At 40.6% G+C, this 25,433-nt stretch overlaps 4 protein-coding genes across 4 annotated transcripts in view; 3 read left to right on the top strand and 1 right to left on the bottom strand.

Annotated features, from left to right (window-relative positions):
• The first annotated feature begins 1,404 nt into the window (after positions 1–1,404).
• Positions 1,405–11,502, top strand: LOC120414076 (protein disulfide-isomerase A5). Its single transcript, XM_039575097.2, has 5 exons — positions 1,405–1,566; positions 8,967–9,404; positions 9,466–9,686; positions 9,746–10,326; positions 10,383–11,502. The coding sequence occupies exons 1-5, from the start codon at positions 1,534–1,536 to the stop codon at positions 11,018–11,020; spliced, it is 1,911 nt and encodes a 636-aa protein (XP_039431031.1). The 5' UTR covers positions 1,405–1,533; the 3' UTR covers positions 11,021–11,502.
• A 1,514-nt stretch (positions 11,503–13,016) lies between these two features.
• On the bottom strand, positions 13,017–14,461 carry LOC120414085 (ubiquinone biosynthesis O-methyltransferase-like). Its single transcript, XM_039575107.2, has 3 exons — positions 14,272–14,461; positions 13,815–13,952; positions 13,017–13,755 (listed from the first exon to the last, which is right to left on the bottom strand). The coding sequence occupies exons 1-3, from the start codon at positions 14,406–14,408 to the stop codon at positions 13,110–13,112; spliced, it is 921 nt and encodes a 306-aa protein (XP_039431041.1). The 5' UTR covers positions 14,409–14,461; the 3' UTR covers positions 13,017–13,109.
• Positions 14,462–18,673: 4,212 nt separating this feature from the next.
• On the top strand, positions 18,674–20,072 carry LOC120414098 (intraflagellar transport protein 57 homolog). The gene is made up of 3 exons (XM_039575121.2): positions 18,674–19,034; positions 19,093–19,825; positions 19,883–20,072. The coding sequence occupies exons 1-3, from the start codon at positions 18,717–18,719 to the stop codon at positions 20,038–20,040; spliced, it is 1,209 nt and encodes a 402-aa protein (XP_039431055.1). The 5' UTR covers positions 18,674–18,716; the 3' UTR covers positions 20,041–20,072.
• A 1,578-nt stretch (positions 20,073–21,650) lies between these two features.
• Positions 21,651–25,433, top strand: part of LOC120414097 (frizzled-4) — an 82,188-nt gene continuing 78,405 nt past the window's right edge. Inside the window, exon 1 of the mRNA XM_039575120.2 lies at positions 21,651–24,233. Coding sequence (XP_039431054.1) covers positions 23,335–24,233 — 899 coding nt within the window. The 5' untranslated portion in view covers positions 21,651–23,334. The remainder of the gene's footprint in view (positions 24,234–25,433) is intronic.

Consider the following 25,433-nt stretch of genomic DNA (forward strand, 5'->3'; position numbering starts at 1 on the left):
ATTGGCACTTTTTTTCTCACTAAAACTCAAATATCTCGGCTCTGGAGTGTCGAAATTGCATTTTCTCAGAGGGAATAATGTTTGCCATGAAATTTCCTACAAGCTGCATGTATTGGTTTTACTGTGAAAAATAGGCTACCCTAAATTAAATAAACATTTCTGAAAAAAGTTTCGAAAAAATGCGATTTTTTCGACAAAAATCCGCCTGGGAGAGTCAAAAAACTTAAATTTTGGTCCAATATTGATAGTGCATCTTAATCTATGGACAAAAACCTATCGTTTGAAGATAATACACACCTGATCGAAACAGTTTTTGTATTGATTCCAAGCGATTTTAGAAAATTTGTTCAAAAAAGTGACTTTTTTCAGTAAATCGACTAGGGGGTGCGAGAAAGTATTTTATTATTTTTTCTTGTCTAAGAAAACATTGTTTCTAACATCATAATCTATCATTTAAGAAGTGAGCACCTGAAATTCCTCGACATGACCTCAAAATGGGACAGGCTAATACTCATAACTTGATAGGGTTGGCAGATAATTAATCTTCTGGACTCGTTGAATAGGTCTTTTGATTACGCATCCAACGATAGGTTGCATGATTGATCCGGCCATCGTTTTCATCGAAATATCTTAGATCTGGCCTCTAAAAAGTGTATAAATCACCTCGTAAATCACACTTATGTGCTCATAACTTTGAGGGACATTTGAAAGGTATTTTAAATATTACTGCGGGCGTCGATAATTAGATTTCACGTGCGTTTATTACGACCGCATGGCTACCGCAGAACAAATTGTTGTCAAACGAACGGGGTCACGTTTTAGTTTGACACCCCTTTTACACGGAGTTCACACACACTACCAAACGCTTGACCAAACGTTTGTTTTGATAGTGTGCGTGAGCGCCGTGTAAAAAGTGACAGTGCGTCACTTTTTAGTTTGACCAACCAACGGGGTACAAACTAAAAAAGTGTCAAACGAAAAAGTGACCAACCACCGGGGGTTGAGTGTACATTGTTTTGTTCGGAATTTGATTTTTAAAGCGGTATACGCACTTCGGAAGGAACCGGTCAAGAACAAAATCAAATGGGCAGCAGCGGCAGCGCAAGCAAGTCAGAGAGGGCGAAGAAAAGCCCCAAGAAATCGCTCCCTCTCCTTTGTTCTGCTGTTCGTAAAGCTGTTCTTGACCCCTTTCCTTCCGATCTGCATACTAGTCTTAACGCACAGAAAAAAGTAGTCCTACGTCAAACCACAGCATTACATTTTAATGCCGTCATTCTCGGACGCCCCCAAACGAACCGGTTCGGAAGAATAACAACAAAACAAACACGCGACAGCCGGCCCGCGGCAAAATGAGAAGAAGCCGAAAGAACGAAAAGTCAGCGCAAAAAGAAGATTGTCAATCTCTCGATTAGCTCGGCGGTGGCTGGCTGCAATTTTCGCATTTTCTGCCGGCTGGTGAAAATTGTGCATTTTTTCTGTGGAAATTGAACCATTTTTAAATGTAGTGGCTTGCGTCGCGCTCGAAAGTTCGAAATGAAAGTGAAATATTGGTGCATTTTTGCGTTGGTAAGTGGCTCCGCAAAAAGGTTGAAAAGAAGTGGGCGCTTCTCTTTAGAAGGTTTTTTTTTTTCTTTTGTATTTGCATCTCCCTTTCTCCTCCTGGCTCTGAGGTAAAGATCGACGCCGCCGTCGCCACGTCAGGATTTTTTCTGCCTGTCTGCGTGCCTGCCCTTTCTCTTCCGCTTGACTTGTTTTGATTTTGATTTAATTAGGTTTATTTGATGGACATGAAGGACCTCCAGCGAGATAGGAAAGTTTGCTGAATGTATGATTTTCTAACGGTACCGGGAGCAGCCATTACTGCTGTTTATGGTGTTTTTTGCCTCTCTTTACAATTAGTGTTGAGTTTATTGTTTTGAACTTAGTTTTTAAAATAAATTCGATTCTCGTACTAGCAGGATGATTAAGTTAATTATGTTATGTTAAGACCAAAGGGCAATGGGTTTTTGTATAGAATGGATTAAAATGGTAAGGAACGGGAGAATTGATATTGTAATAATTAAAATTATTGATTTAATTATACAGTCCAGACTCGATTATAAGCTCAAAATAAAAGGCATCTTTGTATCTAAAGAATGATTCCAAACAAAAAATTCTGTACAAGAAAAGTCAATATCAACCACCGAAAAAAAAATCCAACTATTGGCCATTTTTGTAAACACAGAAACTGAACAACAAATAAAAAAAATACTTTAAAAATGGAAATTCATTACTATGATTCAGAGAAGAAACACAAACAATTAGTCCACGAAAAAAATGAAAGTTCAACAATACTTATAACTTTCATGTTACTTTTTAAATTGGCAAACGTATTGTTTTTGATACTTCATTTCAACTGGAAATGGAAAAAAATGTAAAGATAACTAAATTAAAAATTTTATTCTTATTTCCCCACTTATTTTAAGCAAAATGATTAATCAATTTAGCAATAACTCAAAATTTGTTGGATTACATTTTTATGCAATTTCAATATTTTCTTCATGTTTTCAAAACGTAAAAAAGTTTTTCGGTTTTGGATTTTATTCGATATTTAAGTTTTCCGAAAACTGAAAATCAAGCTTTATCTATATAATGTAATTTACTCACACTTACAAAAAATCAAGGGAACATTTGGAAAAAATATATTTGAAATTACTCAATTGATTAGTTAAACAATTAAAAAAAAATATTTACAAAAAAAAAACGTTACTTAATCTACCTTTAGGTGGCTGGTACCTTCCTCACATTCATAAAGTCAATACATTCAGTAAAAACAAATCAACTTTATTACTCATTTCTTTTGATAGAGTTCACAGACCTTAAATATTTCTGGCTCATCGGCAAGATCTGATAAAAACCTATCCAACGATAGTTCGCATGGATGATTTAGGCAATATTTCTATCACAATATCTGAGACCCGGCCTCCAAAAAGTGTATAAATAACACTTAAGTGCTAATAACTTTTGATAGGGTTGTCAGATCTTCGATGTTTTAGGCTCATTTGGAAGGTTTTTCCATTATCTAACTAACGACAGGTCGCATGACCCAGACATCATTTTCATTGAAATATTTGAGATCCGGCCTCCAAAAACTTAAATGCTAATAGCTGTTGATAGGGTTGTCAGATCTTCAATGTTTTGGACTCATTGGAAAGGTCTTGTTAATACCTTTCTGAAAATGTATAACAGGATAGGTTTTCTTGCAAAAACCACCCTTTTTACAACCTTCCGGACATTCGCAAAATTAGTTTTTTTAGCATAACTTTTGAAGTACTTAACTAAACTTTCTGATTTTAAATAGAGACCTATGGGACCCCAAGACGGATCGAATGAGACTAATACGGTCAAAATCCGTTCATCCAGTCTGGAGATAATCGAGTGACAATTTTTTTGTCCACCCACCTACACACATCCACACAGACATTTGCTCAGAACATGATTCTGAATCGATATGTATACGTGAAGGTGGGTCTACGAGGTCAAACTAATAAGTTTATTTTTCGAGTGATTTTATAGCCTTTCCTCAGTAAGGTGAGGAAGGCAAAACCATTGCCGAACTCAAGTTGGAAACTGTTTTCAAATATTCAATCTATGTGACAAAATGAAATAGAATCATAACTCTCAGCTGGGCTTTAGACTCTATTTTTATTTTAGTTTTTCATTAACTTCACCTTTAGTTGATAAAAAAATAATAGAATTTATATGTCTTAACCTCAAAAATATTGAAATAGTGAAAAGATCCTTAAATTTAAAGTAAGTTACTAAAGCACAATTGAGTGAATTTAATTTGAAAATTGTATGAAATATTATGCAGGCCAAGGGTGAAATGATACCTTTTCGGTTGACACCCGGTGAGGAACATCCTGGAAGGAGCGGAACTACACCCGTAGTGCTGTTAGCTGACCTAGATCCTGGTCAAAACAGCTGCTCTGGTTCCTTGCAAGTTACCCATTTTCTTACCTCCACGTTGGCTTGGTTTCGTCATCATGATGACAACACGTGACCTTGCTGGTGGCCTGTGGAAACGAACTCGTAAACCTTTGACCAGCGAGGGTCAGAGTAGAGACGGCCAAAAGAAAGGGATGCGGAATGTGGGAAGGGAAGATTGTAGACGGTATTGTTTTGATTCACAGCATGTTGAGTTAACTGTTGTGGATGTACCTGATACATCGCAATACGGGGTTTCTCTTCTTTCCACTTTCAGCTACTATCTATCTTCTATTTCTTTATTATGTATAACTGATTTTCTAATTCTGCTTCTGTTTACTATCCACCATTTTATTTTGATTGCATGATCTTTCGTTTCTCTCATTTTCTTATACTAATGCATCTTTTTGTTTTGTTTTGTTTTTGTTTGTTTCCATTTTCATGTCGTGTCTGGGCCTGCGGTTGGAGAACGATTGCACCACGACAACCACTTTGGAGTGATATTATCACACTGGAGACAACAGCAACAACATTAGAAACCCTGATGTCACTCAGGTTCACGAAAGTAACTGTATCGATATTTTATAGTGTTTATATTTTACTAACATCCCTTTCTTTGCAGAGCATGGACTACATCATAAAGCGGCAATGTGGGAAAGGGAAGTAATTTGTGATTGTAGAAGGTATTGTTTTGATCCACAGCATGTTGAACGAACTGTTGTGGATGTACCTAGAACATCGCAACTCGGAGTATCTCTTCTTCTTATCTCCAACTACTTTAGTCCTGTTTCACTTATCTGTCAAGTCTCCTCTACTTTATTTGCCAGTTTTAACTGCTATGTGTTTTCCCTAACATCCCCAATCGGCTCCTGAAGTTGTCATTAATGCTATCTAAGCTTATATGATATTATTTATCCTTTATCAGATAGCTTTTTTCATAAATTATTGCCTATATTTTTAATCTACTTCATACAGCTTTTACTCTTCTTTCCTTCAACATACACTTATTCTTTCAGTATCGAACTTTATGTAGTTTGCTTTCCTTTATTGTCTATTGTTTTAATCTACGCCCTTTTCTTCAAACAAGTAAGGTTTGAGTCCTTACTCAATATATTGAATGATCAAAGTCACACACAACGTTATTGAACTTTTGGTAAACTTTTTAATAACATGCTTAGGTTCAAAACATTGTAACAAAACACCGCGACAGAAGAAATAGCAACAGATAAACACGACTCAACACTAGGAAAGATTTCAGGAGAAAACAATACACAGTAAAATAACAATTAGTTTTTGAATTCAAACTAAAAATATAACAGTTTTTGCTTTAATGAAAGTTGATAGGCACACTATAAATGGTTAGGCGCTTATACTTACATCAAACCCTACGTAATGTACCACCCCCGGCCGAGTTAAAATGCGTAACCGGAAAAGAAGGTGTGCATGCCTGGCACGAACACTCAAAGCGTGTTCTAGCGTGCTGCTCGTACTGACTCAGAGCAAGGGTGAGATGTAGGTGTAAGGGCAGTGCGTGTTCGTTGGGAACCTGGTGCATAAGATCGGTCAAGGCCCGTTCTTACACTGAAAATTGCGAATTGCGAATTGCGAAAATTGTATGAAATATTATAAAATTATTCAAGAGTTAAAATTAATTTTTCAACAAGTATGCTTAGAATTCCCGACTTTTTGACAAAAAAAAAAAAAAATTCCCGACTTCTCGATTTTGAAGAATTCCCGACTTTTTCCCGACTTTCCTGATTTCCTTACTTGAGTGGCCACCTTGAAGCCTTAAAAAATGGTTTTTATTGGATGAAGATAACTTGTAAAGGGACCATCCATAAACTACGCGCATAGTTTTTTTTTTAAATCTCAGACCACCCTCCCCCCTTCGTGGACAATTTCCATACATTTTTTTGTATGGGGTCTGTATTGTATTGGTACAATTAAAAATTTACATTTAGAAAATTAATTCACTACAAACTTTGCAAAAAAAAAAAAATTGATTAAAATTTCATTCATGCATAATCAAAAACCATAAGCAGCCCGCGAGAAGATTGTTGTGGTCCGCGGACCCATTTTGAAAGATCATGTAAAATGGGCCTTTGACCTATCTGTAAATTGATTTCATAATTCTTTGAAATTTAGGCTTAGTCTAAGCTTTTTCGATGCTTTGATCTACAACAGGGGTGCCCTTTTAATTCCCTTTAATCAATTTCTAAGCAACCTGGGCTTGACAATCATCACAATATAAACATGACGAAGTCCAGTCTGCAACCCACTAAGATTACCATCTCCATGCGAATGTTTGGGTACATCTCAAATCTTTTGAATTATAGTGAATTTTCGATTTACCAAGAGCCCCAACAAGTTTTTTTAGCAAAACTTTTTTTTAAAACTAATTATTGCATTTCAACTGTACGGGGTAGATTCAGCAATTCCAGCCCAAAACAAGCCACTGAACCTAAAAAAATACCAAAATCATTTACTGAAACTGTGTTTTTGAAAAGTGCTCTAAACGTCAAAATTTTCAAAAACCGAATACGGGAATCGGTTCTCCAGACAATTTTACATAAAAGTTTCCTTATTGATCACTGTCCTAAGTTCAATCCTTGTAAAGTAACAGCGGTTTTAAAAATAAAACTGTTGAAAAAAAAATGTTTTTTTTTATGGTTTTTGACCATTTCTATAGGACTGACTTGATTTTTCAGTCTCGTAAATATTTTTAACGGAAAGCTCGTCCTATTTCCCATAACATTGTCTTTGACCACTTTTCGAAATAACTATTTTTTTTATGTTTTTAGCTAATTTACTATCCGGGTACTACCATCTAAAATATTCAGTTTTCAGTTATGAGCAATGCAGTTAGCTTATATCTGTGAGCCCATACTTGACTTCCAATAGAGTAATCTACGTGCGTATGTATTGCGTGTACGTACACGAAAATAAAGTGAGGTTAAATTTTGTCAGCCAGCAAAACCAAATGGTGCGCTAGTGTGCGTACGCGAAACGTCATAAAGCTCTATTGAAAAGGGGAATTAGCAAAATTGGCCTTTAGTCACCGCTGAAAAATTGCATTGTGCTAATCGACCTTTATGTAACATTATGAACTCTTTGGCCAACCGTTCATAATTTCAGCCAAACCATTCTGGAAATACAGAACTATAATGTTAAAGCCGTAAAAAAGATTCCAAGTTTTACCAGTTTACCAAGTTTGCGCAAGTGGTTTTGTCTGTGCTAAAATCAAACTTAAGGGGTTACATACATGTAGAAAATTGCAAAATTTCATATTACAGAAAATTTATTAAATCCATTCAAAATATAAATTTCAATCACTCCTGAAAGTTTCATGAAGATATTTCATGATTTAACTGAGTTAGAGACGATTTAAGCTCAGAATTTTGCCATGCGCAAAGCAAACTGTCAAACTTTGTAAGCGTTTTTCTCTTAACACTGAGTTGATTTACGGGTGCCACGATATCTCGAGATGGGACGAACCAAATTGGCTGGAATTTTGGGTGAAGACTCCCAAGACATGTCCTGTGTGCATGACGAAGTCCGATTTTGAAATTTTGAATTTTCAAAAAATACAAAAATCAAAAACTGACGATTTTTTAAATGAAAAAATACAAAAATATTTTTTTCTTTTTTTAAAATAAACTTTTTGAAAATCGGCCTTCGTCATGCACACGGGACCGGTTTAACGAGTCTTCACCAAAATTTTGAGCCGGTTTGGTCAAGGCAGTGTTGAGATATCGTGGCACCCGTTTTTTTAAACTGCTAACTTTAAATAGCTATATCTCGGCAATGATACAACCAAATGTCTTCCCTGGGTCTTGTAAAGTCAAGGGGCATGATTTGATCCTAGTGCATTAGTTAAAATTTGGGTATACATTCTTTTTTATAAGCACTATGGACACCACTTCATGCTACGAGAACTCGCTTTGCCGCAGCCCCAGGGCTTAAGCGTTGACCGATAAGCTGTCTTCGTGAACTAGGTAGTTCTCCGATAGTGAAAATATCACAATTGCACAAGACACCGCTGCTTCTGTGACTTTTTCACTATCACAATGTGGGATTTAGGTTGGGACTTCAGGATAGTATAATTGATTTGTTGCTTAGCATTAGCATTTAAAATAAACCTGTATCCTTTCCAAATCTATTTGATGTTAAAGTTAGTTGGAATTGTTAAGTTAGAGTAATGCTGCCAATAAACTTTGATTGATGTAGAATACTAGGCATTCTATTATGTCAAATTGTCCATAGAGTCTCGATCAATCAATAATGTAATGATATCGGACAAAATTCGTTAATCTGTTGAACTAACGGTTTTCGGATTATGTTTGTATCGATCACTGTTGCGAATTGAGGAACTACGGATTTTTTGACGTAAATGGCAATTTCTTTTTCAAATCGCGATTTCTATCCTATTTGTATATCAGTTCACAATTTTTTATTGTTTTTTGATAGAAGTAGTACTACAATAGTTAAAGGAACGTTTAGTTTTGAACATTAAGTTTAGAGGATTTTAGATTAAAATTTAGATTTTCAATCCAAAGTAGTTAGCAAAAGAATATTTGGAATTAAATGAATAATTGAATAAGTTGGACTTATGAATAAAACACACCTGTACATTTATTCTAGAGTCAGATCCATACAGCGTCAGTGTTTATTTGGTCGAAGTGTACTAATTCATTGACAGATCTGATTCTAGTTGTAATGTACGACAAGACTACTGACGGACGTGACAGGACGAGGGCCCAGTTTAGAGGTTTCAACATCAACGATGTGCGGCTGGACCACCCTCCCAAAAAAAAAAAAAAAAATGATACAACCAAATGTCTTCAAACTTGTTTTGTAAATAGATGAAAATGTATATTTTAATGCCCTGAAAACAGATTTTGAAAAAAGTTAAAGTGTGTGTTCAAACCAACCTCTGAAATTTTTGCCGATTTACATGTATGTAGCCCCTTAAATAAATTCCACAATCACCTCCCTTCCAGCTATGCGCGCTGCACCTGCACTCGGCCGCGGCGAAAACCAACGCCAAAAGTACGGTCGTCGAGGGCATCACCGACATGAAGGATCTGAAGAAGCTGTTCCGGACGAAAAACAACGTACTCGTGCTGTTCGTGTCCAGCCAGAAGGAGGCGCACAGCACCCTGAACGCGTTCCGCGATGCCGCCGAAATCATCAAGGGCCAGGGCACGATGGTTCTGCTGGACTGCAGCAACGGTGAAATGAAGAAGATGTGCAAAAAGTTGAAGGCGCAACCGAGCCCGTACACGCTGAAGCACTACAAGGATGGGGACTTCCACAAGGACTACGACCGGCAGCTGACGGCGACCAGTATGGCGAACTTTATGCGCGATCCGACGGGAGATTTGCCGTGGGAGGAAGATCCGGTCGGGGTGGACGTCGTGCACGTGCCGGACGCGGTGGTAAGTAGGCTGTGAGAAGAATTGTTTGACAGTTTTGATTTGAGAAATGGCTCACTTGCAGGCTCTGGGGAAGTTCCTGAAGAAGGAGGTGCGGCCGATTCTGGTCATGTTCTACGCACCGTGGTGCGGCTTCTGCAAGACGTTGAAGCCGGAGTTTTCCGGCGCTGCGACGGAACTCAAGCCGAAGTATGTGCTGGCGGCGATCGACGTGAACCGGCCGGAGAACTCTATCATCCGCAAGCAGTACAACATTACCGGATTTCCCACGTTGCTGTACTATGAGTGAGTAGAAAGCTTTTCTTAGGGAGTTACATTAGATTGATCGTTGATTTCGTTTTCAGGAACGGCCGCATGAAGCACACCTTCGACGGGGAGAACAACAAGGCCGGCATCGTGGCGTTCATGAAGAACCCGGCCGCTCCACCGCCAACCAAGCCGAAAGAGCCGGACTGGGCGTCGGAACCGAGCTCGGAGATTGTGCATTTGGGCAGTGCCAACTTTGAGCCCGCCCTGAAGGACGAAAAGTCCGCGCTTGTCATGTTCTACGCGCCGTGGTGCGGCCACTGCAAGAAGATGAAGCCAGAGTACGAAAAGGCCGCCACCATCATGAAGGAGAGTAAAATCGCCGGCGTGTTGGCCGCGCTGGATGCCACCAAGGAGCAGGCCATTGCGCAGCAGTTTGGCGTGCGGGGTTATCCGACGGTGAAGTACTTTAGCAACGGGCAGTTCAAGTTCGATGCGAACGTTCGCGACGCGGACAAGATTGTGGAATTCATGAAGAATCCATCGGAGCCACCGCCGCCACCAGCTCCGGAAGCGCCGTGGGAGGAGGAGCAGAACGAGGTGGTCCATCTGAACGATGAAACGTTTAAGCCATTCCTGAAGAAGAAGAAGCACGTGCTCGTCATGTTCTATGCGCCTTGTAAGTATCATCAGCAGCATGGTTAAGCTCGGTAAATGACGCTCAATTTTCAACAGGGTGCGGTCACTGCAAGCGAGCCAAGCCCGAGTTCGGCAAAGCTGCGGAACACTTCAAGGAAGACCCCAAGGTTGCCCTCGCCGCTGTGGACTGCACGCGCCACAACGGAGTCTGCTCGGCGTACGAAGTGCGCGGTTATCCCACGCTCAAATACTTCAGCTATCTGAAAACCGTCAAGGAGTACAACGGAGGTCGCCTTGAAGCGGACTTTATCAAGTTCCTCAGCGATCCTACCGCCCCAACGGCGGAGAAGGCCGCCGCCGAACCATACGGAGACTTCCCCGGCTCGGACAAGCTCATCATCATGACGGACAAAACCGCCGACGACGTGCTGCAAAACGAGGATCGCGTCCTCGTGATGTTCTACGCTCCGTGGTGCGGCCACTGCAAGCGCATGAAGCCGGACTTTGCCGAGGTGGCGAACCTCCTCGTCCAGAACAACGTCCCAGGTAAGGTGGCGGCCGTCGATTGTACCGAGCACCCGAAAACGGCCGAACGGTTCGAAATCCAGGGCTTCCCCACGCTCAAATACTTTGTCCGGGGGAAGTTTGTCAAGAACTACGAGGGCAAGCGGACGGCCCAGGCCATGTTTGAGTTTATCCGTTCGAACGGGGCCAGCACAAAGGATGAGCTGTGAACGCGGGGGAAGACAGAACCCCGCCTGCAAAACTCTCGCACAAAGAGAAGCAACGGTGTCATAGCGCACGAAGCGAGTGATCTTCAAACTACTGTATCTGCCTCAGTTATTCTATTCCTCACAACTTGTGTCTCTCTATCTGTAGATTGTTTTTTATACAAACACATTGTGTCTAATTTCTAATTTTCTAAGAGTATATTCTTTCCTCGAATCTGTAAGCAGTCCCGGTCGTCCGTAATGCACAAAAAAACATCCCACGCGAACACTTTAAGGAAAGGTTCGAATACGTAAACAAAACACGCGGACAAACAAACTGAGACTCTTAAAGAAACTCAACTCAAAAGACTTCCAATTTTTGGCACGAACGATCAAGAGCAGCAGCAGCAGCGTTAGCGTGTGTATGAGTGATTAATTTGAGTATTTGCAAGCTGAATCTGTATGAATGAAAATATAGGTGTTTTATTTTTTTAAATGTAGATAAACCCGCGCCCGTGTTGTGGTTTTTGATCCGAACTATTCCTTTATCTAGAAGATTGTTGCGGGTTGAGGGTCGATTCTTCATCTTGAGCATAATCAACGTGTACAGTCCAGAGATGGAATGCGACGCCGATGATAAGAATGCTTTCAAGATTGTCATCTGAGACTTCAACAGAACGACCTCATCGACTTCTAAACCTACTCGTACATGGAACAAAACGCTTCGAAAGTCTTCAAAAATCGCAACGCCTTGCCGCGAGCCTAATTCTGTCGCGATAAAGAAGGGACAAGTGCTACGAACGATCTACGCATACGCTGGAGTAAGGATAACCAGGACAATGGAAGAAACGAATTCAGCGAAGGGTTACGAGCAATATGTGAGAGAAGTTAAGGATACCATAAAAAACTCAAAAGCAACAATGCAGATGGATTGTCTTTGGTTGACGGACATGTCACAAGCTACATGATACAGGCGATCTATAAATTGTGGACATCCTGGCTGGAGTCATGGCCTAGAGCGCGTCACATGTCGCCGTGCTGTGACTAGAGTAAGCTAGGCAGTCGAATGAGCATCCCGCTATCTGTTGGCGCCGCCAGGGAAAACAGTAGATGACAAAAAATGCGTGAATTCTCCTTAGTTATATGAAGTGTGCAGTTTCTTCAAATCAACGGAACGTTTCTCCGTATAGTTGAAAGCTTCAAACATAACGTGACACAGTTTTCGGCACCAACGAAAAATGTTGAAGGAACCAGCAAACCTACTGTATTCAATTCTGGAAAGTTTAAACGAAGTTGACATTTTTTTCCTTCTAGTTATAGCCGGTCTTCCCTACAAAAATCACGCAATTTACCATGTAGACGATAAAGTCAATGCCACACAGAACATTGAAAAAAACCTGAACGAACTAGAAGGTTTCCAGAGACTAACGATCATTACGAAAACAAGTGTGACGCACATTGCAAGATTTTATGCATTAGGTTCTTTAAGTTCACATCTGTTTGGGAACTGCAATTGTAGTGAAAATATGCTGCATTTGAGTATCTTAACTTGAAGTTCACGTCCGTGTTAGGGAAGCGATCAAATGCATAAATTTTCCCGCAAGTATTGCATTTCTCAAATAGAAATGTAAATTTCAAGTACTCAATGCATACAGTTTTGAAATAAAATAAAAAATAAAAAAAACGTAGAGATTAACTAACCTAGCATCAACTACCTTATTCAACGTAATTTCGGTTATGCATTTTGTTTTTTTTTTTAAACTTTAGCCTTTTTAGTTAAACCTTTGGACCGTAGTTTAAAGATTGATACCACCTTTCCTTTAACTATCCCCCATCTATTAGCTATTTCGAAGGTTATTTTGTAACTTTTTTTCCTCCCCTTGCTCAATTTGTTCTTTTATGTAACGGTAAACTCTTTCCCGTTTGAATTTGCAGCTGCACTGATTTGCCAAAACATCCCAACAAATAAGATGAAAAGAAAGATTGATGCAAAGTAGCTTACACAATTTTTAAACAAAAGTTGTTTTCTAAAATTTTATTTTATCATTCAATGGCTTGATTGTCGACACTGTGTTTCCAGAACCTAGCTATTGCTTCTCAAATAAGTTGCTCGTTACTTCTTAACGGCATGCAGCCCGTAGTTGCACTCGTCACTCTCGATGAACGACCACGAGTTGAACATGCGATCGTAGAAGAACCCGCGAACGCGCTTCGTCTTGCACTGATATTGGTCGAGAATTTTGCTGATCTGGCCGGGCGAGACAAACTTCTCGTAAAAGTGGGTTCCCTTCGGGATAAACTTTAGGATGTATTCTGGAATGATGATGAACATGAACCACGCCAGCATGGTTTGGTTCTCGGTGGTGACGAACAGCGAACCGCCCGGCTTGAGACAGCGCACGCACGCCTCCAGAATCGAAACCTTCTCGTCCACGTGTTCCATGACTTCGGAGCAAACGATGGCGTCGTACGTGCCGGCGAACTTTTTCGCGTGTTCCTCAACGGTGATGGCGTGGTATTCGAGGCGGTCCTTCAGATCTGCGGACTCCGTTTCCAGGTGACGCTTGGCGAGGTCGATCATTTCCGTACCAGGGTCTACGCCGACCACGTACGCTCCAAGTCGGGCCAGATCTTCGGCGAGGACGCCGCCACCGCAGCCGGCTTCAAGGATGCGAACGCCTTTCAGTGAGTCCGGCTTGGAGATGTCGGCTTTGGAGATTCGACCGGTTTCGGCTAGTCCTTCCACTACGAGGGGGACCCTGGAAGCGAAATTGGTTGTGATTAAGGAATTCGATCACGAAGATTATCGACTAATTACCTCACTTGGTAGAAGGTGTGCAGCATTTTGGCGGGTCCATTTTTGTTCCACCAGAACGTCACCATCTTGGCCAGGTGGTCCAGCTCGGTTTTGCTGACGCTGTCTGTCGGTGCATTTTCCTTAGGGCGGCTATCATTGCTGTGAAAGCATGACATAACAAATATTGTTATTACTGATAAGGTAATTTTCGAGTGTGGTTTTCATACACGTATGCCAAGGTGAGATAAAGCGGTTGCCAACAATGGGGGCCCTTTTGAATATTTTATCATTTTTCATACGCTACGTACACGCTAGAACAGGCACAATCCCCCAAACCAAAAACTGCTTCATCATGCAGCAGAGAGTTATACATGCTGCACCCATCCCAACCGATGCGAAACAGGTTGAACGGACGTTTGAATTTAACCTTGATCACTTGACTTTTACGCCTGGGATGAGCCTTCTTTGCAATACTCACAGTCCTATGATAAAGTTGCCAAACTTGGCCTCCAAAGCTCGAGCCACCAGATCCAGCTTGAGCAGTCCGATAATCGCCTCGGTCACGCGAAAAACCAGCCCGAGGACCAGGTACAGTACGTAGTAGGGACTCAACATCCTTGTAACACCTGCGATGCCGACGCGCAAAACCAAACTGAGCCGTACTCCTGGATGAGTCGGTGGTTATAATCTGAACAAAAATATGATTTGTTTCGGCTGTCGCACACACCAATATATGAGTTCTGTTGCGTCATGAAGCGCTCCAGAAGCGTATCGCCAGCGTACCACAGGCTCTATCATTGGAAGCTCTGCGCAAAATCAGCGTGGGTTGACGATGATGCTCCTTGTGTTTTTGTGGAGAGAGCGTGTATAGTAACCGGTTACCGGCTTCTTAGTGTGTATGCAGAAAATTTGGGGGTGTTATTTTTGTTCTCAGTTGCTTATTGTCTTGCATAAGTTCCCGCTTGACGTAGAGTAATTTGCTAATAGGGGAACAGCAAATAATATGATTTGAGCCCTTTTGAAAAGTTTGTCAAACTTAATCAAGTGGTGATTCTAAAAACGTGAGAATCAATATTTGTGTCAAGGGATTGAGAAAATTTCACACAAGTTTCACTTTTCACATTAATTGATTGAAAATTGAGGGTCATTTGGGTAGCACAAAACTTAAACAAACTCATTTTTAAGTAACTTTCATTCGTTGCAAGGCTAAATCTCAGCAATCAAAGGTCCAACACAGAAAATTGCATAGAATTTTCTCAGCTCTTCGATTTTTTTTTTCAAAGATGGACAAGGTGATGTTCATCGTTTGAATGGGAATTGAATCCAGAAATGTTGGAGAAAGGCACTTTTTATTTTACGAAATTGGGTATATCTCTGCTTATATTAAACCAAAATTGATACTTTTTTATGGAAATTGATCAGAAAATTGTTCTCTACAATGTGATTGATTCGAAAATGTTTTAAAATATCATAGTGTTGTATGGCAGAGGATTGAAAAAATTATGTTGGGAATCTTTTGGGTAATAAATAGCTTTTAAATTAAATACTCTAAGATTAGCAATGGTTCATGCTCGAATTTGTATCCGGAAAAACTGTTGCTGTATTTTTATGACAAATTGTACAAAGAAAAGATTTTTATTCGATCGTTTTGAGGTTTCCAGCTTGGATTTTGAGGATATTTCAAGGAAGCCAGAAACGGGTAAATTTGGGTTGGAAACTTTTTATTAGAGATCAAATATGTAATTTAGAGTATCTTGAGGCACATTCATAAGAACTTTGATGGATATGAACATGAACCAATCGATTTCCATCGACTTTTCTGAAGAAAATTCCTATAAAATCGAAAAAAAAATCTTCAAAAAAAAGTTGCTCCCCCCGACGAAATATTTCGCCGGACCCCGCAAAATGTCAAGAAAGAGCCCTTCTTTCATGGTGCCAAATATCAGACATGCCGATTTTTTTTTTGATCTTAAGTTTGTTCTAGGAAACACACCGCGATGAACACCATTTTTTTTTAAACAAGACAATTTTGTTGAATTATTAAACCAGAAAATTGCTATAACTCAAAAACGGTGAACTTTATCAAAATTTTACTGACGTTCTTCTATATTTAGAAAAAAATATTTACATCCAACAATGTTTTTTTGTTTTTTATGTGCATTTTTGATACATCCAAAAAACTTGGTAACTTGGACAAAACCAAAAGGTTCGTCATACCCGCTTAACAGTTAACCCTCTACTGCCCAAATTTTTTTTGCGAATTTTTTTATTTTTCCCGTGTTCAGGAGGTAATTTTGAGCAACTTTTGTTCTACGAAAAACTTCACTTCTATTGTTTTATGTTTTTCTTGTTTTATTTTTAGTATTTTAATTTTCATTTATCTTGTTTAGTTCATGTTTGTTTTTGGAAGCACTTGGCCTATTCTAACACCTCCTATCATTACATTTCGCATATCTAATTTTTTCATGTTTTTAATGTCACTTTTTCAATTTTTTGCTTGATTTTCACATTTTCTGCTATAGAATGGTACCATTATCATTTAAATTGTTGAAAAATGCGTAGAGGCATAGACTGGTACACTACAAAAATTACTGCATACTTATTTTTACTTAAAATATAGGAAATGTTAGTAAAAAACACAGAAAAGGTTGACCCTTAAAAAAATGACATTTTTGAAAACATTGGCAAAGTCACATAAAACAAGTAATACTTCCAACCCTAAAATTTTCAAAAATTTTAAGAGTTCTTCTTTCCAATGCATTTTAAAGATCAAAAATTGGTTGAAAAATGGATTTTTGGCGATTTTTCAGATCGAAGCCCGTCTAAAGGCGGGGTTAGGTTGTAGAGGGTTAAGCAATTCTCTGAGATTTCGGTTATTCGCTTTTTTTGTATTTTTTGATCCAGCTGAAACTTTTTTGGTGCCTTCGGTTTGCCCAAAGAAGCCATTGTGCATCATTAGTTTGTCCATTTAAATTTCCACACAAATTTGGCAGTTGTACATACAAAAATGATTTATGAAAATTAGAAAATCTGTATCTTTGGAAGGAATTTTTTGATCGATTTGGTGACTTCGGCAAAGTTGTAGGTATGAATAAGGACTACATTGTCTGCCTGTGTGGATCAATTGGACCGCGCACTGGACTCACAATCCAGAGGTCGCCGGTTCGAATCCCGAGGCAGACGCAAAAAATTCTAAGTGTTAATATAGGTATATAGGTAATATAGGTCTTGTCGCAAAAAGAACGATACACGCCTGTGGATCCGTTGACGAAACCGCAAGGTTTAAGAGGGCCACATTATAAGGTGTTACGTCGATTCCGTTTTTTTTTGAAAAAATATGATACACGGTAAAAAAAATGGTGATTTTTAATTTAACTTTTTGTCACTAAAACTTGATTTGCAAAATACACTATTTTTATTTTTTTTTTCTGATATGTTTTAGTTTCAAATGCCAACTTTTCAGAAATTTCCAGAATGGGCAAAAAATCTTTGACCGAGTTATGAATTTTTGAATCAATCGAATTTGCAATCAAAAAGTACTTCTGTGAAATTTTGATAAAGTGCACCGTTTTCAAGTTATAGCCATCTTTAGGTAACTTTTTTTGAAAATAGCAGGAGTTATTCATTTTTTAAAACAAGCCTTCCCGGCAAACTTCGTCCTGCCCTTTTTTGGTTTCCTGACGTTTCTTGCTTGTTTGCTGATTCAGCCTCCTGTGATCAAAATTTGATTTTACGCAGCTTTTCCCATACAATCTGCAGATTTTCCGGAATCGGTTCCAGAGTGGCCAAAGTTGACACTTTTTGGCGTAAGAACCTTCCTTGGACTTTTACGAACCCAACGCAACAAAAAGCACCTCGATACGACGCTCCGTATTGAACTGATTCGCGTTCGAACAAAACCGTCGAATTTTTTTTATATATATAAGAAGATAAGTGCCCATGATTGCCCACTCTTGAAAAAAATATTTTTGAAAAGCTGAGATTTGTTTTTTTTTTAACTTTGTTGAGACGACCCTTAGTTGCTGAGATATTGCCATGCAAAGGACTAAAAACATGAAAATTGATGTTTTCTAAGTCTCACCCAAACAACCCATCATTTTCTAACGTCGATATCTCAACTAATGATTCGATTTACAATGTTAAAATATGAAACATTCGTGAAATTTTCTGATCTTTTCGCAAAAAATATTTAAATTTTTTTTAATTAAGACTAACATTTTAAAAGGGCCAAACATTCAATATTACGTCCTATTACGTAGTATTACACAAAGCCTCAATTAAACGAAATTACGATTATCCGAAGATTTGTATTGTACTTCGGATAATCGAATAATGATCAAACTTTTATTTTTACCGTTATTTTTTTGTTTGAAGATCTAATTTGATTGTTTTTGTATTCTTATATATATATATATAAAAAATTTCGACGGTTTTGTTCGAACGCGAATCAGTTCAATACGGAGCGTCGGATCGAGGTGCTTTTTGTTGCGTTGAGTTCGTATAAGCCCAACGAAGGTTCTTACGCTAATTAATTGACACTTTGGCCACTCTGGAACCGATTCCGGAGCATCGGCAAATTGTATGGAGAAAGTTAGGTAAAATCATATTTTGATCACAGAAGGCTGAATAAGCAAACAAGCTAAAAACGTCAAGAAACCAAAAAGGGCAGGACGAAGTTTGCCGGGAAAAGCTTGTTTATTATACAAATTTCGAATGTCATAAACAAAATTTAATTTAACATTTAATGAACGCGTTTGTTATTATCATTTAAGCGAGGACACTAACAAGGGACCTTTTCTTCCCCAAACGAGCGTAATCGGTCATGCGCATCAATTACCTTGGTAACGGATCCTTGATGGTTTGTTGTGGCCTCGTAAAGCTGTCTCGAGTAAAAAATAAAGAACACCTTGATCGATTCCAAAGATGTTCCGCCACGAGTACGGGCTGGCGATGGACCGGGACCAGAACGGTGCCTCGTCGGTTTCGTCCTACCAGGTGGACGATCTGATGGAGAAGCTCAAGCTGCTCAACTACGAGCGGTTGCTGCTGAAGGAGATGAAGATGAAGCAAATCAATCGGTACTACTTCCTGAAGTCGTTCAATCCCGGCGAGCAGTTCTTCATGTTTACGTCGATCTGCGCCTGGTTGATTCGGAAGATTGGCAAGACGTTTGACCAACCGCAGGAGTTTGACGATCCCAACATGGTCATTTCGAGGATCATTCGAGTGCTGCAGGAAATGGTGGGTAGATTTTGATGTTCTTGGGAACTTGTATTAGACGATTTTTTCTGTATTCAAGGACGTCCCGACGGACTTCCAGACAAACAAGTTGATTCAGGGAGCGGGACCGATTTGCGTCTACATTATGGACTGTTTGGCGACGCAGGCCCTGAAGCTGACCAAGTTTCAGCTGAAACGTCCCGAATGCAAAAAGGAGGACGATCCGATGGTGGATTTAATCGAGAACGATTCGGAAATCATTCTCGAGAAGGTCGAGGAGGAGCAGATGGCGGGAGCGAGCGGCGAGAGTGACGACGAGGGAAACGGATTGTTTGATTTGAACTTTGCCGATCAGAAGAGCAAGAAGGTCACGAACAAGGAGTACAAGGTGGACTCGCTGACGGACAGTGAGAACTGGCGGTTGGAGTTGGAGCGCGTTCTGCCACAGTTGAAGGTGGTGGTGAAGACGGATTCGCGGGATTGGCGGGCACATTTGGAGCAAATGAGAAGCTTGCGGTCGAACATTGAAAGCGCTACGGAGGAAACGGATGGGCAGCTGAAGAAACTGCAGACGGATATAAGCTATGTGATGGAGAAGATCGAGAGTCGGGAGAAGCACTTGAACAACGATTTGAAGGAGTTGATCCAGCAGTACAAGCAAATACTGGTTGAGTATAACCAGGTGAACGGGCTGATGAAGGAGAACGACCAAGAGAAAACGGAGAAGGAACACGAGCTGTCGAAGATTACAAATGAGTTGGAGAATATCAAGATTCAGATGGAGCAGCGTGGAAATTCGATGACGGACGGAAGTGAGTTTTCAGTTTGGTTTTCAATTTGTGTCTTTGTTTAAAACATGATTCTTGTAGGTCCTCTGATAAACATCAAGAAGGCGATCTTCAGAATCAAGGAGGAAATTTCCGAAATGGACATCAAAATTGGAGTCATGGAGCACACGTTGAACTCGGAAATCATCAAGCAAAGCACGCAATATGCCGAGTTTGATTCGTTGGTTATGGCACATTAGATGATAATCACAAATAAACTAAGTTGGATGAATGTTTTTTATTTTTTTTCTTCAAAACAGCCTTGATGAGGTAATTTTTTTCTAGGTTTCGAATGCCACATACTGAGGAAGACTCTAACGACAAAGAAAGTTAAAGACTGAAAAACCTCAAGACTGAAGACGCCACAAGACTGAAGACCTAATAAAACTGAAGACACCATAAGACTGAAGACCCCATAAGACTGAAAACGCCACATGACTGCAGATGCCACAAGACTGAAGACGCCACAAGACTAAAGACACCATAAGACTGAAGAAACTACAAGACTGAAGAAACCATAAGACTGAAGAAACCATAAGAAAGAAAACACTCAAGACTGAAGACATCCTAAAACTGAAGACACCCTAAGACTGAAGACACCGTAAGACTGAAGACCCCATCAGACTGAAAACACCACAAGACTGAATAACAGACAGCTGAAGACTGAAAACGCTCGGAACTGAAGACATCGTAAAACTGAAGACACCATAGGATTGAAGACACCATGAGACTGAAAACACCGTAAGACTGAAGACACCATAAGACTGAAGAAACTACAAGACTGAAGACACCATAAGGCAGAAAACGCTCAAGACTAAGACTGAAGACATCGTAAGACTGAAGACACCATAAGACTGAAGACACCATGAGACTGAAAACACCGTAAGACTGAAGACACCATAAGACTGAAGACACCATGAGACTGAAAACACCTCAAGACTGAAGACATCGGAAAACTGGTATCCTCAGTAAGACTGAAGACCCCGCAAGACTGAAGAAACTACAAGACTGAAGAACACCATAAGACAGAAAACGTTCAAGACCGAAGACATCGTAAAACTGAAGATACCATAAGACTGAAGACCCCATAAGACTGAAAACACCACAAGACTGGAGACTCAATAACACTGAAGACCCCGCAAGACTGAAGAATACCATAAGAAAGAAAACGCTCAAGACTGAAGACATCGTCAAAATGAAGATACCATAAGACTGAAGACACCATAAGACTGAAGAAAACCATAAGACAGCTCAAGGCTGAAAACGCTCAGAACTGAAGACATCGTAAAACTGAAGACACCATAAGACTGAAGAACACCATAAGACAGAAAACGCTCAAGACTGAAGACACCATAAGACTGAAGACGCACAAGACTGAAGACGCACAAGACTGAAGACGCACAAGACTGAAGACGCACAAGACTGAAGACGCACAAGACTGGAGACGCACAAGACTGAATACGCTCAAAACTGAAGACGCTCAAGACTGAAAAGGCTCATGACTGAAAACTAAAGATTGAGAATGCTGAATATTGAAGAAGCTGGAGATTGGGAATGCTGAAAAGATTTTTCCAAAAAACATCTCCGCATCAACGTACCGCTCCGAATCCTGTTTGCTTGTATGCGTGCCACCCTCGTCCCGTCAGCCATCATAAGTCGGCTGCGCCGGAACCCACACACCGACAGAGACGGTCGTACTAACAAGATTCCGATACACGAGCCGCATGTCGCCGCCACCGCAGCAGCAGCTGCTTGTGAGTAGGAGAGAATTGTTCAACTCAAAACCCGGAGAGCGAGAGAGAGAGAGGATCAAAACAAGTTGGAAGGTCGTGCGTGGAGGATCCGCTGGTGAGAAATTTTGGATAGTTCCTCGCGAGAGTCTCGTCGCAGGTAGACGTGTTTTTTGCTGCTGCGCAATCGGTCACGGCACTTTTATCAGTCCGGAATTCCGACCTGAGCTTGTTTGTGGCTTTTTTTTTTCGCGGTTGTGTTGTGGATATTATTCGCGCGAAAGAAACACTCGGATTTTCGCAAGTTTTATCTAAATTATGATAATTACGTAGCGGCGGTTTGTGGGGTGTCGTTATTTACGTACTGCTGCTTGTACGGTTAATTAATTTATCTTGGGGAGGACACGACGGTGCAGGACACTCGGAGCTTTTTAGGTTTTCGGAGGCTGTTGAACCCTTTGAGCAGAACATGTTGGCGCGATCGTAACCGTATGCAAATAGTGATCGCGTACGAAGGAGTGGCTCGTGTGTGTTCCATGAAAAGGGAGTGTGATTGCGTAAATATTTGAGCCGCAAATTTACATAAAAAACCAGCGTATGATAAAATAAATTTGACGAAACAGTTCACACTGGGGCGGCTGCTGTGGAACCCCCGATATATCCAGTTTGCGTTTGCTGTGCAAATAGAGGAATTGCGGAGTTTGCGGGTGAAGTGAATAACCGTCCGCGCGTCTGTTTACGCATCGGAATCGATCGCGCGCGCTCGTAGAAATTGTGTGCAGAATCGGTGTGGATCAATAGACGCGGCGAGGTGCGGTCCGAAGAAAACGCAAATTTTACCGTGATTTATTTATGAAAGCAGAACGTGTAGAACGTGATCAGCTCGATATGTTGCGCGATACGGTGGTAAAATAAGCAAAATTTGGCCAACAGGTGGTTTGGAGTACTATTGTGCAAGGGAGAAATCAGTGTTTTTCGAAAGAAAGAAAGAAGTCAAGTGCGGAGAAATACTTTTGCGCGGCAGACGTCGAAAAATGTTGTTTTTCGAGTAAACACAGTTGCGTGGAGGGGACCCCAAAGGGAACAGATGAATTACAACAAATAATCGCATAACAAGGTCTACCGAGAAGAACCCGCAGAACCACAGCGAGAGAGAGAGAGAGAGAGAAGATCGACCTAAAAGAAACGAGAAAATTATTAACGAAGACGAGAAGGGCACAGCGCAGCAAGGGAAAGAAGGCTTCACGTTTTTCACGAGCGAGAAGAAGGCACTGTTATAGAGAGACGGAGCTCCTCTGCGGAGGATGAATGTTATTATTTTTATGAGATGAGCGCTGTGATGCTGCTGGATTCGTTGTCGATCGGTCGGATGTTGTTGGGGCGATCGTCGTCGTCGTCGTCGTCGCCGGCGTGGTGGAATGTGTAGCGGGATCGCGGTGCCTTTCTCGCGTCTCGGCTGAGTCTGAGCTGGAGATCTGATGTTGTGTGTGGAAATGATGCAAAAGAATAACCATACCGCCATATACGACCAGTGAAGAGAGGAATACAAGGAAGGAAGGAAAAAAAAACTTTGACAGAGATCTGCGCGCGTAACGACGGTGCGGTGAAAAGTGTGAATATAAAAGCTTTTAAATAAGATTAGAATTCAATTAAGGCTTTTTATGGTGACTGTAAAGTACTAATAACTGAACGTCGAGGGATTATTGCCAGCTGCCTCTGGATACAGATAATATTGCGCCCAGAGTATAATCAACCGGCCTGAAGATGGCTACAAGACTGCTCCTCAAGCTAACCCTGCTGCTCAGCTGTAGTGTTGCGCTAGGGTCGTCGGATTTCGCGATCCAGCGCACCTGTGAGCCCATTCGGATAGAGCTGTGCCGTGGCATAGGGTACAACGAGACCTCCCTCCCGAACCTCGTCGGTCACGAGCTGCAAACGGATGCGGATTTCACGCTGCAAACGTTCTCCCCACTTATCCAATACGGTTGCAGCAAACAGCTCAAGTTCTTCCTGTGTGCGGCGTACGTCCCGATGTGCACCCCGAAGGTTTCGATGCCCATTGGACCGTGTCGGGGGTTGTGTCTCACCGTGAAAACGCTCTGTCATCCCATTCTGCAGGGATTTGGCTTCCCGTGGCCGTCCGCACTGGACTGCAACCGGTTCCCAGAGGAGAACAACCACGAGCACATGTGCATGCAAGGCCCCGGCGAACCCACCGATGGAGTCATAATGATTTCCAAGAACGACCGACCAACCTGCCAGGGGTTGGTCAAGTCGCATCTGTACGTGCGGTTGAATCGGTCCGGCCGGTGTGCGCCCCTCTGCGAAGCGGACATCATGTTCGAACAGAACGAGAAACACTTTGCGGAAGTTTGGCTCACGTCGTGGAGTGTGGCGGCGCTTTTCACGGCCATTGTGGCCACCCTCTGTCTGATCCTGTCCACCAAGCGCTGGGACAAGATCCTGATGCCGCTGGTCATCAGCCACTGCTTGGTCACGGTCGGGTGGGCCGTGCGCTGGCTGGCCGGCCGCAATGCAACGGCCTGCGGTTACGATATACAGCTTCCGGGCGTTTCGCTGCTGCTGACGGACGGCCTCATGACGGCACCATGTGCGGCCACATTCCTGCTGCGGTACTACTTTGGCATGACGGCAGCTGTTTGGTAAGTAACTGACCAATTTATTACCCCCGGCTAACGATCGGCAATGTGTCAACCCCCCCCAGGAAAGGTTCGCCAGGGTGGCAACTTGACTTGAATTTTTGAAGAATCAGCATTTTTCCTAATAAATTATTCACATTTCTTAAACTTAAAAAAAGGCTGATTCAAATTTTACTTCTCTCTTTCTATTTAATTCTTGATTGAGTTGCCATGTTTTTAAGGTCATCTTTCGTGCATGTTTTTAAATTACGAAGGACATCGAAAAAAGTCAATCTAGAAACTTTAGAGAGAATGGCTAAGATAGAAAATGATAAAGCTCTTGTACTTTCTAAATTTAACTTGTGTATATTCACAGTTAATAGTGAACTGCAGCCAAAAAGACACGATCTGTTCTAAAAACGTGTTTTGCATCAAAGTCTACTTTGAATGTCTCATATACAGGTCTTCAAACATAATAATGTTTCGTTGTCTAGGTTTTGAGATAGTAACAAATCCTTAGAACCCCACTTTAGCCAAATCTCACCCTCAGCGTTAGAATTGTAGTGCAATGTTGAATAAATATATTAATTCCGTACTTAATTGTCAATACCTTGGATGTACACAAGAGGCCTATCCCACTATTCACAACGTGAATTGTCACTAGAGTAAGTGGGATAGACTGTTTACAGCCAAGGTTTCATCCTTTTGAAAAGTTACTACGGAATTTAAATAGAAACTAATTGCTCTTTTTTAAAATTTCCGATAAAAAGTCTTTTCAATAAATATTTGATAATTGCAGCATGCTTAAAAACATTGTTTTTTTTTATTGAATAAAAAGAGCGAGCAAAAATGAGCAGCTTATAAAAAAGAGCGTAAAATCGCTCTACCTCCAAAAATTCATTGAAACTTTTCTTGTACAATCTTGTACAATTAATTGTATACTATTCAGAATATAGTGCTAAAATTGTTTTTTTTGCACTCATGAAATGAAAAAAATGAATTTTGGGAGTTCGGAAAATACGTAAACTTTAGGGAGAATATATTTCTATTTTTAAATCTTATTCCATAGTTGTTTTCTCAATTTCTCAGGAACAGTACAACCTGTTAACGAATTATCAGCAATGTTTTAAATTTAGAAAAATATTTTGTGGGAGCCTTTCTTATGACATGATAAATAAAACTTGTTTGTATATTAGGTTATTTCATAAAATTTTAGAAGCTGTC

This window comes from Culex pipiens, chromosome 2 (genome assembly GCF_016801865.2).
Source record: "Culex pipiens pallens isolate TS chromosome 2, TS_CPP_V2, whole genome shotgun sequence".
Classification (NCBI taxonomy): domain Eukaryota; kingdom Metazoa; phylum Arthropoda; class Insecta; order Diptera; family Culicidae; genus Culex; species Culex pipiens.